Genomic DNA, 17,264 nt, shown 5'->3' on the forward strand with positions numbered 1-17,264 from the left:
GGTAGGACCTCCATTTAGAGCAACGTAAGGAAAGATATTTTATTTCTTCATAATGAAAAGGGACCTAGGGGCATATTATCAAGGTCCGGCGTTAAAATTATTGCCGCTTTATCGGCAGAAAACCACCGCTAAAGCGGCGATAATGGGCCTGATAATATGCCCTGGGGAATTCCAATGGAAGCCCATGTTCTGGTGTGAACATGGGCTTCTATGGGAATTCTCTGCAGCATATTATCAAGCCCATTATCGCCGCTTTAGCGGCAGTTTTCTGCCGATAAAGCGGCGATAATTTTAACGCCGGTCCTTGATAATATGCCCCCTAGACTCTGCATATATTCTTTGTTGCATTCTGATTTTGGAGTTTACCATTTGATGCCTTTTGTGCCGAATAATCTATATTCGTAGACACGGCTCTGTATTGATCTTTTTTTATCTATATACTTTGATTCTTCACTGTGTCTACATCCAGTTGTTTTTGGCCTTATAATAAATCGACAAAACTGAAGTTCGGAGTCTGTGGTCCTTTAAGGCATGTCTATATTGAAAGTATATTCCTGACTTGTTTGCTCCCCTCAACCACTTTTAGTTGGTAAATAAAAGACCATCTGCGCCAAATTTGGAGAGGAGAATAAGGGGTGCAATTTGGCGTAATCAGCCACATCTATGGCGGGAAAGGTCTGAGCAGGCGAAGTCTGATGTTTGGGCCCAGGAGAGTGTTGCTAACAGTGGGTTGTTGGTCGATGTTGGTTGCTGGAAAATCCTCTATGCACAGACTTAGAAACTTCTCTGCAGGAATTTATTTAGCAAAATAGAATCCCTTTCTATTTTTTGTTTTAAAAGTATGTGTTTTGAAGGGTGCAAAAATGCTATGCACAAAACAGATGCCTCCTGTGATCTTTTAAGGGCAATTTCAGTATAGTATGCTGGCATAATCCCCCTCTAGGAAGATTTTCAAGTTTGGGTCCCAAGAAGGTCTACTCTATTTTGTATAACCACTTGTGTATCTAGGAGTAAAACAACCCAGTTTACCCTTGAATATCAGTGCACAAAGGTATAAATAATAATTTCCAAAAGCAGCTTACACACACCTGCAAATGATTAAAACACAACGCAAATTATCGTACAACAAAAATCCTTTCACACATCCTTAAATTGCCCAGATATGTGAGTAGCTGGCTCATATGCAACCCAGCATTGCACATGTTTTCTAACCGGCAAAGGCATGTACACCAGCTTAGAAGTAGTACATGATCCATAGTATCAGGATCTCCACATGATTTGGGATAACATGACTTAGAGTAACCTTCTAGTCTCACACATAAGACCTTGCAACATCCCTCAGTTCATAAAATGCTGCCCAATAAGTCCAGGTTTTTTTTTATAACACGTTTTTTATTGAATTTGCATCAATTATACAAACATGAAAGATACAGGGAAAGATAAAAGATTTACAAAAGGTAATAAAACTTGTCCACCCACCACCATAAAACATGGCAATCATTATGGTAATAATCTACAATCAAACCAGAGAATCAAAGCATCTGTTAATTCAGTCTGCATATCACGTTCTATTTCAGAGTTCTGTATGCATATATTGCCTTATCCAATGTGGCATTCACAGGCCTAATTGGATCCATCACAGTGCCTCGATGCAGGGATCATGTTTTCCAAATTTTGCAATATTTTTGTGGACACACTCTGGTAGTATATATAGGTTTTACTATGCTCCTGCATTGGTCAAGCCCCCTCCTCCTTTATCCACTGAAAGAGAGTCTGCCTTCTTCCACTGGCGAGCAGTGTCTCTTTTCGTCTTTTCGCCACCAGGATGCCCAACCACAATAAACCCATCTTTTATCTGTTAGTGTCTATATCTATGTTTATATTTAAAATGGTGAGTTTTGGTTCTGCTCGTAAGTTCCAGCCCAGCAAGGCCAGGACTTCCTCCAGATAGGGCTGATTACACTTCATCCCATATCAGCGCAATGGTCCCAACATTAAAGGTAGAATAGGGAGGTCACTGCACCAATATTTCATATTTTGAGTCGTTTAAGGTAAATTCAATTCAAGTAGTTAAGTTGGATGAGTTGATACTTTGACACAATGCCTTATTCCTGAGAGAACACCCTAGCTTCTCTCCAGTTCTTATCAGAAAGAGGGCCCAAATAATGTTCACGACACATTGTGCGAAAAGAGTTGGCATGGTTGGTTACTAGAGACCGAAACACTTGGGTAATCGTATGGCCCCTAACTCTTCTGACTGACGTTTCATCTGTAGGCGCCTAAACATAGGGAGATTTTCCACTCCCGAGATATAGGGAGTAATCGCATGTCGCAATAGCAAGAAGCAGAAGAATTGGCTACGGAGTAAATTATAATGTTCTTGGAAGGACTTTAAAGCAGTTTCTGGCATAAACCTATACTGGTCCAGCTGGACTAAGAAAAAGATTACTTTTGAAAGTCGGTTTGCAAGGGCCTTTTCAGCTATTTTGACTATGACATTTAAGAAGGAGATTGGGTGCTAGGGCGAGCAGAGGTCCTATTCGTGAATATTCACTGTTTCAGCCGTATACAAGACCAGTGGTAATTGGCCTATCTGTAATGATTCCTTTATCACGTTCCCAAGTGCATCTAATACTTTAGGGGCATAGATTTAACCAAACTCTGTTAGGGGCCCATTAGGACCTGGCTTTTTGCCAGACTGCAACTGGTTCTGAGCCTCCAGCAGCTTTACAATACTAAGATCATCTTTCAAGAGTCCTTACTCTTCTTCTGTCAATCTCTGTAGCAGGAGGAGGAGCAGAAAATCCTTTTCATGTCCCGGGCAGCCTTTTATTTTTTAAATATAATATAGCACAATAATATGTGAATCATTGACACTTCTCTGTGTCCCCCTTGATTATTGAGCCATCATCATTGGTAAGATATGTAATCTATTCACAGAGTTGTACTTTTTGACACAAGCGATGGAGAATTTTACTTGCCTTGTCACACCATTCATAAATGTAGCAGTGATTGTGAGCCAGACTCTCTATGGGGCATATTATCAAGCACGGCGATAAAATTATCGCCGCTTTATCGGCAGAAAACTGTCGCTAAAGCTGCGATAATGGGCTTGATAATATGCTTAGAGAATTCCCATAGAAGCCCAGGTTAGATGTCTAACCTGGGTTTCTATTGGAAATCTATAGAGCATATTATCAAGCCCATTATCGCCACTTTAGCAGCAGTTTTCTGCCGATAAAGCGGCGATAATTTTATCGCCCCGTCTTGATAATATGGCCCTATGTGTTATCCGTCAATACCTAGCTTCACGATAGAGTGATCTGATAAGCCCCTGTGCCATAATCTGCACTTCTGCAACCCTATGTGTTTCTGAATTAGGTAAGAAAAATATAGTCTAGTTGGCAACATTTTGATGGGCTCCCACAAAAATGTAAAACCGCGTTCTTGTGGCTGAATAGTACACCATACATCCGATAAGCCTAGGGCAACCATGAATGTTTTCATTAATGAAGTGTATTACATAGAGATCATCCCTCTCCCCCATCTGTCACAGGACCTGTGAACTACCCTGTGCCAATAACCCCACGAAACCACAGACGCTCTGGTTAACAATCTAACAATCGGTTAACAATCTCTAAGAAGACATCTGTAAGTGGTTGCGGTGTGTGTATGTTAATCAAAGACTGGTTTCCTATTTAAAAGGCACACGGCTGCTACATATATGTCTAAATCATCATGGCAAACCTGCGTGGCCTTGAATGACACATGGTTGCAAATGAATATGACTGTTCTCTTTGAGGCCGTTGTAAACGCCTGAACGAAACACCTGTGAAAAACCCATTTGTGCAAGGAACGGACACCTATTGCCCATAAGATGTGTCTCGTGCAGAAAGAATAGGTCTGAGTTGAGTATTTTGGCTGCGTTGAGAAGCTCAGTTCTTTTGAGCATATTTAGCAGACAATGGACTTTCCATGTTTAGATATTTGTATCTGACCCTCACAGGGTTTACATTTGGGGCTAGCCATTAAGGGGAAGACCTAGGTGCATATTGATGTATATGTCTCTCAGCAGCAGGGTGTAGTAATTGATCAGGATCCAAGTGATTTCTGGTTTAGTTATTTATTGGTTACATGGAAGATGAGCCAGCCTGAAAGCAGCCAGCTCCAACAGACTCTCAACACCAGAATGCCATCTTAACATTCCACAGTTACTAAGCATAACATTGTCTTCTTAAAGAGGACACGACATACAAAGTAATATTGAATAATAGTAACGCACCCTAATATAAACACTCTTAGTTACTACACAGGGCTCAATTTTTCAAAAGGTATCAAGGAAGCAGGACAACATTTCAAATGCATTTCAAATGGCAAAATAAAACCCATTCCCTGACCCTACACCTCGTGAACATGAAGCATTTGTCACAGGACAGAACAAAGATCGATGCCAACTCTGCAATCGAAGTATCTTACCTTACCGTTTTATATGCCAACTATTCCCCAAAGAAGTCTCAAGAACAGTAAAAACAGAAGAAAAGTTAAATTCATGCCATTAGTCACTTATTCCCTACCCCCAGATGCCCACCAGTATACATCTCTGACATTGTTTCCAGCGTAGCGATAGTCAGGATAAAGGATACATTTTTGTGAGAGGATTATTGCAAGTAGCAAAGGTGGATAATTTGGATGTATATAGAGGTTAATTCAGAAGGTGGGAGAGTTTCTTCCTCCTTGATCCAACATCCTCCACCTTCTTCTATTCGTATCCCTGATGAGGTGGAATATTTGACGATATGTGTACAGTCGATCGAGATCAATTTCAGTTTCTGGAGTAAGCATGAGGCTTTTTTGGCTATTGGACTCTTATAATGGGGAGTGGGGCATCATAAAATGGTGATTGCTTGTGTGGCCAGATGTCTTGTCTTTCTTCTACCCACTGCAATATTGCATCCAGGGTCTTGAAGAATAATGTCCATGGCTGGTAAAAAATTGGTAAGTTTGCTGGGTAGAGGAGCATATATCAGATATTCAGCGATCTAATTTTTCTTGTGGTCTCCACAAATGACTTCCACTGTTGTTGCAATAGTTTATGTGTAATCCGGAAACACCATCATTTTTTGAGAAACATACAATAATGGTTCCTGGTTCCTAGCAAAGTGTAGGATCTCCTCTCTGTCCATGTAAATAAAGCAACAGGTAATCATGGAGCAAGTGAGAGTGCATGGAGGCAGTCTTTGTATGCGTGCTCTATGCACATGTTCAATGATGAAGCACAAGGAAAGCATCTCTGGAGGCAGCAGTGACCTCATCCATTGGTTAAGAACTGCACGTCACATAGGTTATTCAGACGGGCTTATAGTTCCCTATTCTCTGCTCATGCCGCCAGATTTCTAGATGTTGCTGAAAGTTTGGAGATTGTGTTTTGTAGTATCTTCTAGTTCTGAGGAATGACCCTCAGCCTCACTAATACTGTCTACTGCTGGTCTCAGGTCCAGTCTCAATACCATGACATATTCCCCTACAGCTCCAATTTTAGCATCAGTAGTCTCCCTGGACTTATTGATGGCTTGAAGAAATGTCAAATGTGACGCCCACATCAACACCAGAGTCTACGGAGTCTCTGCTTGATGTAGGTGGTTTTGTGCTTGATTGCAACCTCCTGGGTAGGTATATTTATCTAAAATGCCTTGTTTTCCAGCTGTTGGCTGTTTGCCCTAGGTGATTTAGGAACTGTGATTCGGGGCATACTCCAAGAATACTCATAATATTGGAGGCCAACTGCCAATGAGCAATCTCTTTCTCTGAGCAAGATAATGGCAACCCACCAACCTGCATCCATTCAACTAAGGTGCCATGAGCAGTCAGTGGGCATTGTGAGGAGCAATCAAGTGGAATCTGGGATAAACCATGAAGTTTATTTTTATTAGGAAATCTCAGCAACACCTAGATTCCAGCTGTTATTTGAATCTGCTTTCAAAGTTCCTGTGGAGGGTGAACATTCCCTGTATCCAATCTAGCCACCCAGATTACCTATTAAGGTATAGTTGCAGTACCAGCAACAAGTGGACTGTACATTAATCATAGAACAGTCCACCCCCCTCCTCAGAAAGGGGATCCTTAAAGACAAGCATTATTTCACTGCTACCAACCAGGGTGTCCTAGAATGATTGACCAGTCCATCAGGACAGTTTACGCCCAACTCTGGGCCAAACTGTCTCTTAGGAAAAGGAGGGCAAGGACCTCTTTCCTCCTCCACTCAAATCTAAGTGGGAATTGAGTTCACATGATGGGTGGGACAGTTACCAGGTTGCAAGCTACTTGACTAGGAGCTCTGAAAAGTCTTGAAGCTGTTTGTTACTGAGCTTTCTCCACACCTCACAACTCTGCTACCCCCAAAAGTCACTAATCAGGACCTGCAAACGGGCTACATGGAGGGCAGGAATTTACTTTCTGTGAGCTCACCTTATTAAGAAGGCGCTGTCACACGATTCAGACCCCTCCAGAACATGGCAGGGATACAGAAACTGTATCCGTCTTAATTTTTATTTATTTATTTATTTATTTAAGCTTGTACCGCGCACAGCTACCCACAATGGGTTTCCCGGCGCCAGGGATAGACTGTAGAAGAAAAGAGAATGTCACCTTGACTTAAGGCCTCTGCCGACTATTGGTCACGCTTAGTAAAGAGCAGGGTCTTCAAAGCCTTACGGAAGCGGAGTAAGTTGGTCTCAGATTTTAATGCCAATGGGAGGGAGTTCCAGTATTTAGGACCAAGAGTGGAAAAGGAGCGGCCTCCCATTTTTGCCAGCTTCCATCTTGGTACTGTGAAATTGCCAATGTCCGATGACCTTAATGAGCGCAGGGGTCTATAAGGTTTTACCAGCCCCTGAACATATACTGGGGCGCTACCCTGCTTAGCCTTGAACATATAGCAGAGTGCCTTGAATTTAACGCGTTCTGGGATGCTCAACCAATGGAGGTCACGCAAAGCGGCAGTGGCTGAGGTGCGTCTGGGGACATTCTTTAGCAGGCGCGCGGCCGCATTTTGCACCACCTGCAGCACATGTATAGTAGCTTTATCTGCGCCCAAATAGAGAATGTTGCCATAGTCCAGGCGTGATGTTACAAGTGCCTGGACTACAGTTCTGCGAGAGGAGAGGGGGAGCATCCACAAAATCTTGTGAAGCCATCGCAAGGTTGAAAAGCAGATGACTGAGACCTTAGTAGCCTGTTGTCTCATAGTTAGCCTGTCGTCAGTAATGACGCCCAGGTTGCGAACTGCCGTAGATGGTGTAGGCGCATTTCCCAGTTCGATGGGCCAATGGCGAGGACCCCAAAGATGTTTGTTCTGTCCCAGAATGACCACCTCGGTCTTCTCCCCATTCAGCTTGAGACAATTTCTCCGCATCCAGTCGGCCACAAGAGTGAGGCCCGACTTGAGTGCGGAAATGTTGTTTACGTCTATCCCTGACAAGGAGAAGACAATCTGGGTGTCATCTGCGCAGGAAAACAGGGTTAGCCCAGCTTGTTCGACTATGGTTGCCAAGGGTTTAACATAAATATTAAATAATAAAGGGCTAAGAATTGAGCCCTGGGGGACGCCACGGGTGGAAGGACAAATGGCGGAGGCAGCTTTAGAAGAAAACACTTGGAAGCTTCGGTCACTAAGGAAAGACGCCAGCCAGGCCAAGGCCTGGCCTGCCACACCTAGAGATTTCAGAGAGTCAATGAGGATGGAATGTGACACGGTGTCGAAAGCTGCGCTCAAATCCAGCAGGATGAGCGCCATGGTGTTTCCCTGATCGACACCGTGCCTAAGACTCTTAGTATCGCAATAGTGCTTGTTGCTTCTTCCCATGGCAGTCAAAGTGTTGGTCTCAGCTGCCGTTCTGGTCCTTTAAGCGGACCACAAAGATTGCTTGAGGCTCATCAACCCACCCAAACCTAGCAGTCTCACAGTCTGCCTGTACCAACAAACGGGGATGATGGGGCTGGTCGGGCCCTTGTCTCTATCTTTGGAGCTTCTTCTTCGTCATCTGCACATCACCATTTTCCGGCTATGTCTCCTGCGGTGTCACAGGACAACTGGGACCGGGGGGCAAGAGTGCCTAGTCTGGAGTTTAAATGATATTGTGGGACTCGTACGACAGAGCTTATGTAGCTCATTCCCGCTATTGAAAATGGCCGAGCTATGAGTCCCAATTGGGGAGAGAAAAAGGGGAGCAGCGCCGACCACTGACACCAGGTTTGCGAGAAAAAGGATGCTTTATTGAAATAGGGACGCATTACAAACAACAACCTGGGCCTTTGTCCTACAAAACTATAAACACCACTATACAAAGTTGTTCACCTATGGTAAGCCACCCCCACCTCTAAATGTCCCCCCACAACAACCTAATTCTGTAACAGTGTACATGCTCCAGAGCTGATCAACTGCAACTTATACTTTAAAACTCCCCTCCTTCTTTTCTACAACTATTACCCTCTAGCTAACTAACCTTCCTACATGACCTTTTAAATTCCTGACTCCTCCAAGTAAGAACTTGACTACCCTTCCAGCATGAATTGCTGCTGTCAACAACAGTAAACTTCAGTAAACCATGGTAACTTCTCGCCAAAGGCCTCTGCACATGCTTCAAAGCGACAATCATACATAGTTAACCCCCTTGCACACCTTTTCCAACGTCTACCAAATAAGGGCTGGGACATGTAAGAACCACCCCCCACACCTAATTTAAAGGGAGAGGTGGGTGGGCCAAAACAAATCCTAACAGATACCAGCCACCATGTCACCTAGACAAAATGGTGGCTGGTCACCTCAAAATGCTCTGCTGTATACCCCTTGGGCGTAAAAACCTGGGCAGTCATCCAACTACTCCACTTCCCCAAAATACAGGAGGGCAGACCCTCCACCCAATGGTCAGCTGCCCCCCAAATCCCCATAAGACTACAGGTGTGGCACAAATGTTCCAGAACCTTCTGAGAAGATATGCGCATGAAATGTATTGGGAACGTCCATGTGTAATGTTGTGCAAGAATCACTTGGAGATATCTCTTTTTTCTTGTACCTTATTGCATCTCAGACCACAAGGAGAAGAGGTCTTCCCAGCCAGTCAGCAGACGTTAACCCCCTTGGTACCCCATCATAACAAAGCTACCAGGGTACATCTCACCATACAATTACATCAGATGTCATCCTGTTCCAATTAAAGTAACAAATCACAACAAATAGCAACATACTTTTCCTTATCATTGACATTGTGAAGAGTTACCTATATTTTGACCACTATAATTTTGCCTTTCATTTAGGTCAGCCATTTGACCCTCACTTTGATATCAACAGCAGTGTTTCAAATGTTATCTGTGCCATCAGTTTCGGTGATCGCTTTGAGTATCAGGACCCAGAGTTCCAGAGTTTACTTCGTTTATTAGATGAAGTTTTAAAGATGGAAATCAGTGTTTCAACCCAGGTAAGCTACTGTCATATTTAGCTTGTGTATGTATTCTTTTTAACGCTTTTTGTTATTGTGTATCATGATGATGAATGCAGTTTGCATGTTTTTTTAGGAAACTGGGCTAAAATACTGTAGAAGCGGTTATCTACCTGAAGGGTAGCTTCAAACAAATGTTTTACACAGGAAGCTATGAATTGGGCAGAAGAATTGCTAAAGCAGCATATATTATGATCCAGAGATTCCAAGTAGCACAATGATTCCTCGCAAATTGTGAATTTTCATTACTACAGAAGAGGCAGTAGCAGTAAAAGGTCATTCTTGACCCCAAATTTTGGTGAGGAGTTTAGATTTTAGTGGTTGAGTTCTCATCCCAGATTTGACATTTGAACAAAACAAATCAAGTGATTCATTGAAAAATCATGCAATCGGCCTCAGTTTGTACAATAATGACTGTACAATGCACTATTCCAGGTTAATATCCTGATGACATCCTAGTTTCTATATTCCAGTGTCATGTAAAATACATCATTTTAATAATTATCAACTTTGAGCAAAATATTCCCCTGTAAAGCTTTCTTCTGCAACTTGGAGTTAGCTCCACATGTCATCAATATCTAATTCAAAGTTAATTTAAAACAGGGGTTGCCCAAAGCAGCAGACGTTTGAAAATCTTAACAGGAGGTTTCAGATGGTAGATAAGAAAAGTTACACCATTCAGTCAGTGATTATGGAACATTTCCAGTCCCTTGTTATAGAGAGCCATGACTGATTCCCCCCAAAAAATGATAGCCTCTTTCTAAAAAAAGAAGTAAGTGGTTCTCTTCTCTGCCATTTGAATCAAAAAGGTGTTAGAGATTTTCAGAAAAGCAGACAACAATGACATATATGAGCATAATATCAACCTTGCCCTTCTACAATACCACTATCATAAAGGCATTGTGCTCGATTCTAAGGAAGTCTGCTCTGCTGAGACAAATTTAAAAGCAGGAGCTCCACAGATATAACTGTTACATTCTGGATGGATTCAGATATCTAGATACATTAAATGCAACAATTGTCTTGCTGCAAAAGGTTAGACAGTGTTTACCAAAAAGGTTAAAGTAATCCACCAGGAGATGTAAGTTATTGGTATGGGAGGTGAAACGTGGCACTAACACAGCACTTCATGTTGCATTTCTAAGTTTTGATTATGGTTCTGCTTCCACCTCTCCTAACTAAGAGCAAACTCTTTGACTGTTAAGCAGATTTATGTTTGCTGATGGTGGTTTCAGTTAATTACAGACCTTGTATTTGTTTTTCAGACCCCTAACCAGAATCCTAAATCATTACTCAGTTGCTCATGCAAGCTGTGGTTCATGTCCAACTTAATACCGAACATATTACTTTCTCCCAGCAGAAGTTTAGGTTAAATCCAGGACATTACCAGGTTGTATCAAATTTCCATATACCCTACCCAATTATTTGAAAGTGGTTGTGATGAAAAAGCAGCAGTGCTTTGTTGAGTATAGGTAGTATCATGGTTGTCCCTATTCCCTGGATGTCTGAGCTGATATCTGGAATGCTGAGAGTGAATGATGGAATAGAATGTTGATGTGTACATGGAGTACAAGCTAAGAGATTGGACAGTTGGTGGGAGAATGAAACTCTGACATGACATACCTGTTGTTGCTGTAGCCTAAGGGCCTAACATGAAATAGAAATCCTACCTCTTACCTTAGTGGCCTCAGAATCATGTTAGAGCATCCTGCCCTCCGACGTCAGCATTGTGGCAAATAGGTGTTAAGGATGTGCTTGAAAATGCATCAAGACTTTGGTTGTAATTGGGAGCAATTTCTGTCACAGCAGGGAGGACTATTACCATGAGAAGGAAGATGGCCCTGTGACCATGGAGAATATTTAGGGGCCGCCCAACCTCCAATCCTGGTGTGAAAGGAATCTATATCCACATGTGGTGTTAATGCCCTTAAAGAGACAAGTAGTGGGAGGGAATTAGCAAACACTTGGAGATGGAATTAGACGGAAACATTAGATTATGTTGGGGGAGGATTTAGGAAGACCAAGCACCGCCTAAAAATATACGTCTATTCTGTGTAGTGGAATTGTATTTTACTAGATAGAAAATAGTGTTATTGTGGGGTGGAAAACCAACAGTAAAAGTTGATAATGAGCTTGTAGATAAGGATTTTTGCAGCATCACTGGAAAAGAAATGTATATGAGCAGGGGATGTTTGCAGAAGTATAAAAAAAGCTGGGCAAAATGGGGTGAGACAGAGAACCTGGAGTAACATACTGTATATTATCATATAGTATTAGTTCATAACGGTCATGGAATGTGGCATATAAATACACAGTGGCAGCTGAGAAGCACCTAGGCATCTTGCTCTGTTCCAGTTGTTGTCACGATTTATCAAAACAGATTGTCATCGATGCTCAATCATATGTCCTATGTTTCATAATACCATATTGATCATGCATGCACCATTCTGTAAGGTGGTAATGAGATTTTACCCTTCTTTTATGATGACTGAAATGTTTGTATTGTGTATGGTTTAAAACACATTATATAAAAATATTGTTAACTAGGCGACGTTCATCAGTCCTTGACTGTTTTTATGTGCTGCTCCACATCTCACAATATGTGCAAATATAGCCTCTAAACCTTTAAAGTTAACACAGTGGTTGTTTTGTCATTGCTGATTACTGCTAGTGGCACTGAAACCTATGGGATTGTACAATGGCAGCAGGAAATGCATCATTTGGCTATAAATCTGCTTAAATGAAATATCTCCTCCATTTCACAATCCAATGCCAGTACGACTATGTTTTTTTTCTCCATTGAACCGCATCCCAAATACAGCTGTACCGTTTACTCTGATGGCTTTCTTACTATTGACATGTTTCAGTTTTCTGTCAATATGCCACATTTCTAAACTTAGAGAAGCATTTACAGTGACACCACCTTATTTCTGAAAAATAGGGAAAGTCTTTCACTGATGATGTAGTAAGTAGTTCCTTATTGTTGCTGTGCTGGTAGTGTGAGCGTGGTGGTGGTGAAGTTAATGGTGTCATTTGTAATAGTGATACTGTAACTGTTCTGTGCAGAGACCAGTTCACTAATTGCTTGCATATGAATTCTCTGTCTCTTCATTTCAAGCAGCACAGTTCTGTTGAGGATCCATCTCTTGTATTTAGAAAGCTTATCATCTGATTTGGACACATAAAAAAGACAGTTCCGATCTGTAACATGGATCCACCTCAGCGGCACATATGGACAACTCTGGGTCTGGATTGTTTTGCCTGATCTTGGCATTTTAGTATGTCCTCAGTATGCTGCTTACCAGAGCTTCAAAGCTCTTCCTGTTTCTGAATTATCATCTCAGTACTATCTGGTCACATAGAACATGACCCCAAAAGATGTTTGGCTCATAGAAGTGTATTACTGCTGCCTCTGCCTTTGCAGCATATTCAAATGATATTGCAAGGCGGAAAAGTCTTCCTGATCAACCCCCACTGCTGAGGAGTCACATTTGTCTGGCATGGCAAAGTCTTTAAGGTATTTGTATTGTTCAAACCAGATAGGGTAAAACAAATACAGACTCACATTCCATACAGTCAAAAACTCATGTTTATGGACATGGTGGCAAAGTCCTTCTGCTTTTTTCCATCTTTTGTAAAAGCCTCTGGTCTTCAAAGGATGCCTGTTTTCCACATAAAATTAATCACAGATGCCTATTATCCCATCAGTCTTTATTTTCTGTTTGGAAATCTTACAAGGTCAGATTCATTTCGTTTTCAAATTAGGGCCCGCTGAAGTATTTATCAACTGACATTGCTCTCATAATATTAGTTCCATGTTCATTTATGACAACTATTGATCCAAATCTTGCAATTGTTGAAGCTGAATTTCATGAAGAGGCTGACAGCCCTAAGAGACTTCTGTATTTTCAGCACAGCAATAGGAGCATGCTGAATAGTTGCCCTAATGCCATCATGCACTGATGTCAATAGCCAAGTCTGTGGTGGATTATAAATAGTCTTATGCAACGTTTGAGCACATGTTTCCACAAACCAAGGGTATAGTGACTATAGAAAGGTTTGTGGTGCTTGCTAACTGTAATTGTGGACAAATAGTCTGCCATAATTCTACAAATGTATTGACTTTCAACAAACATTTTGAACAGATTATTGTTTTGTACAACTGATTACTATTGTATGAATAAGCCAAACAATGTTTTCAGGATTCTTTTATTTCCTCCATGGAAAGATTAAACACTTCAAGATTGTGCAGTGGATAAAGGGGTAACCAGATTTCCTGATGACAACCGAACAGCAGTGGTAGTGCCTTAGTGTGACCCTGAAGCCTCTCCACACACACTTGCTAGTGAATGCCCTTGCACAAGATATCTTGTTCTCTATCTCTCACACACTAGCCCATACACACAGACAAATATATACATATGATCACAAAGACATGGACATACACATACTCTGATATAAAATGACACTGACAGGTGCACAGAAACATGCAATCTCAGTTCTGTCTCTCACAGCTAGTGACTATTCAAACATAACAACCTCTTTATCCTTTGAGACTTGAGCATCTGGTTCAATCAGCAAAAACTACCAAACGAGATCACTTCTGTCAAACATGTAGGCTTTCAACTTCTTCCAAGCTAGTTAGATTCCAATGTACTCAGACGGATATTCCCCTGGATGCAGTTTGTTCTCCACCTGGACTCATCATGTCACAAGAAATCTCCCCTTCATCCTTTGCTTTCACCACATCATGCACTTCCAAATCAGATAATGGTCAACACCGTTGCAATTATAACAAAGACTGATAAGTCTTCATTGGCAATGAGTCAAGCCTAATCTCATCACTCTTAATTCTTAACTAATTGCCACTTACCTGTATAAAAAAAGTGAAACAATTCTTCCTTTTGCTTTCGAAAACATCAACAGTCTGATTCCCCTGAAAGTCTCCTCTCATCGGAAACATCGACCAAAGACCCTCAGACTAAAAATTAACAATATAATCCCAGCGAAAAAAGAAAACCGAATCCTGAAATGTCTGTTAAAAGAGTGAAGCATCTCAACAAAATCTACACTTCTAACAACAAGCTTTGTTAATAAACTACACAACTCTACTACTCACATCAGATCTCAAAAGTTAAATGCCCATACAAGAAACTTTACAAGACCCACTCAGAATTTTGTAAACCGGTATGCACTTCTGTCAAAATTGTTAACTCCCAAATCCGCACCTACATTGCACCTTGTCATAAAAGACAAAACCATGGAACACTTCCATAATAAAAAGTCATCCATCAGCTTCTTTTTCAGGTCACTAAACCCAAGATATCACCCTTTGACACAAAACCCACCAAGCAAATCTTTCTGCTTCATTTAAAGGAATTGCTGAAGGCTGGTGGCCTGGCTGGATTCCCTGCGGACACTTGCCTGACTGAAGTTTTCAATAATGTCCCACTCTCACTATTGCCACTACTCCAGTCAGAATGATCAACAACAGCTCTATAAATGCAGGCATCTTCTCCAAAGACCTCAAGATTGCCTTCCTGAAATGGATTCGAAGAAACAAAACCTCAATTTCGCCAGCTACCAACCAATCTCCAATGAACCGGTCCTTGGCAAACCCATCCAAAAGCAACTCCAACTAGCACCCTAGAAGAAAATCTCCAGAAGCCACAAAGGGTTCTTCCTGCCATTGTAACCAATTCTGCCTTGATTCCATCTCCACTCTAGAAGTGAGGCCATAAGATCTCAGCATTCAAGCAACTATCTCAGATTGGATCTCATCCTACCTTTCCAGCAGATCAGGCACTTGTACATTCCCATCATACTTTCCAACTCCTTTCCACATTAACTGTGGCATACCACAGGAATCAATATTTCATGTGCTCTTCTTAAGTGGATAACTCAATACACCACTAGATCTCAGGTCCATCAGTCAAACCTGTTACAACTACACAGACTACTCCCAGATCATCCACAAGCTTGAAAATCTAATAGACTGAGTCTTCACTTGTAGGACCTGGGAGAATTGCCTCAGTACAACCATCTGACCCCAGCAATTTTGACCACATCTGGTGCCATCAACAAAAGCTGTAAGTGATCAAGGACTCTGATCTATTCCTAGCATTGCAAGTGAATCAAGTTACCAGAAGTGCCTTCTTCATTGTGCAAACCATGTGTAGCATTTTCCACATCTCGGTTTCCTTCAGAAAGTCAAGGCCATCATCACTCGCATACTGATGGGCCTGGACTATTCCTGGTAATCAGTTCCTTCGTAGTACAAAGCGGAGATAGAATTTAGATTGTGTCAGTCAGAAAGCTATCAGACCTGCTGACCAAATCACTCCACCCCCATACGTGCTCCACTGGTTACGAGTGGTCAGGTGCTACTCCTTCAGAGCACGCTACATTTATTGCACTTATTGGTCATAGCATACACAATAGAATCTCCCACTTATAAATGGCACCCCATCTTTATCACCTGCTCTTAAAAAAATACTAGCATTGGTTGTACTCTCTGTTTCGAAACCCAAACTCTGGAACTAACTGCCTCAAACAAAGCAATATCCATGTTCACCTACAATTTTGGAATTCATTGATGACTTAGCTGTTCCCAAACAGATGACACCCCTATATCTCAGCTAACCAGTGCTAAACCATTACCACCTCCATGAAGAATGAATCAGTCACCCGCGTATGCTACTACATCTCTTCCTCCATGCCACACCAAAGATCTTCTCTCATAGGTCACATTATAAACCACCATTCTGTCAAACACACAGAACATTCACCATTTTGTGTTACCTCGCAGTCAAGAAGCACTTTAGGACCTCATCAGGGGTATGAGGCACCATACAAATGATACTGCAATCATCTTAATTAATAGAAACCCACACTGATATACACACTCTCACAGACAGTTAGGCACACATACATATAAAGGCCTTGACAATCGCTGACACTCATAGAACACTGACAGATGCTTGCATTTACACTCACTGAAACTCACAGAAATGCACAGCTATCTCCCTCACATCTACACACACTGGATACTCAATCATTATTGTACCACAAACACCCACATACCCATACAAAGACATATTACCATACACGCAGGCTGACACAAATATTCACAGACATACACAAGATATATGCACAGACACAAACACACATAGGCACACACAAGCAAAATATTTTATTTTTACTCATTTAACTGAAATCACAATACTTCTAAATATTTTTTTGTAGCAAGCTTTAGGCATTTCAACTCATACTCTAAAATACCTCAGCATCAATCAAAAGGACAGTACATACCACTACCAAAGAGCTCTCAAAATCTATTTTACAACTAAGTTGAGGAAAACTCAGGGCCCAAACAGTCTCCCTGGCAAATTCTTTACTTGCTACACAGTTCTACTGGTCCCACACTTGTGGGCAATATTTAACACCTTGAGTGTGGGTGTGGATAGTATACTATGGGGAGGTTTACAATTTGCTCTGTGTGATGCTGGTGGTATCCTCCTCCTGACCACCTTCTTCAATCACTTCAGCTGCTGGTTTTTACTCATTACCAGCAGCTATGCTTTTAAGGAGTTCTTCCCACATGACTGTGTGTTTTTTCAAGTGGGACATTTGGCCTCCAGTACCGTAGTGTCCACCTGACTTACCATGACAAACGTTCTTGTGGCAAATGGAACATATTGCAATTTTTATCCTCATGCGGGCTAAGCGCAAAGAACTCCCAAACTTGGGAGGAGAGCTTTCTTATTGTGC

The 17,264-nt window shown here is 41.7% G+C and overlaps 1 protein-coding gene across 2 annotated transcripts in view; it reads left to right on the top strand.

Moving 5' to 3' along the window:
* LOC146834875 (cytochrome P450 2J2-like) overlaps nt 1–17,264 on the top strand; it is a 412,959-nt gene that overhangs the window by 155,028 nt on the left and 240,667 nt on the right. For both annotated transcript variants that reach the window (XM_085602473.1, XM_085602474.1), the window contains exon 4: nt 9,313–9,473. In XM_085602473.1, the coding sequence (XP_085458599.1) occupies nt 9,313–9,473 (161 nt within the window). The remainder of the gene's footprint in view (nt 1–9,312; nt 9,474–17,264) is intronic.

This window comes from Triturus cristatus, chromosome 4_2 (assembly GCF_964204655.1).
Source record: "Triturus cristatus chromosome 4_2, aTriCri1.1, whole genome shotgun sequence".
NCBI lineage: Eukaryota > Metazoa > Chordata > Amphibia > Caudata > Salamandridae > Triturus > Triturus cristatus.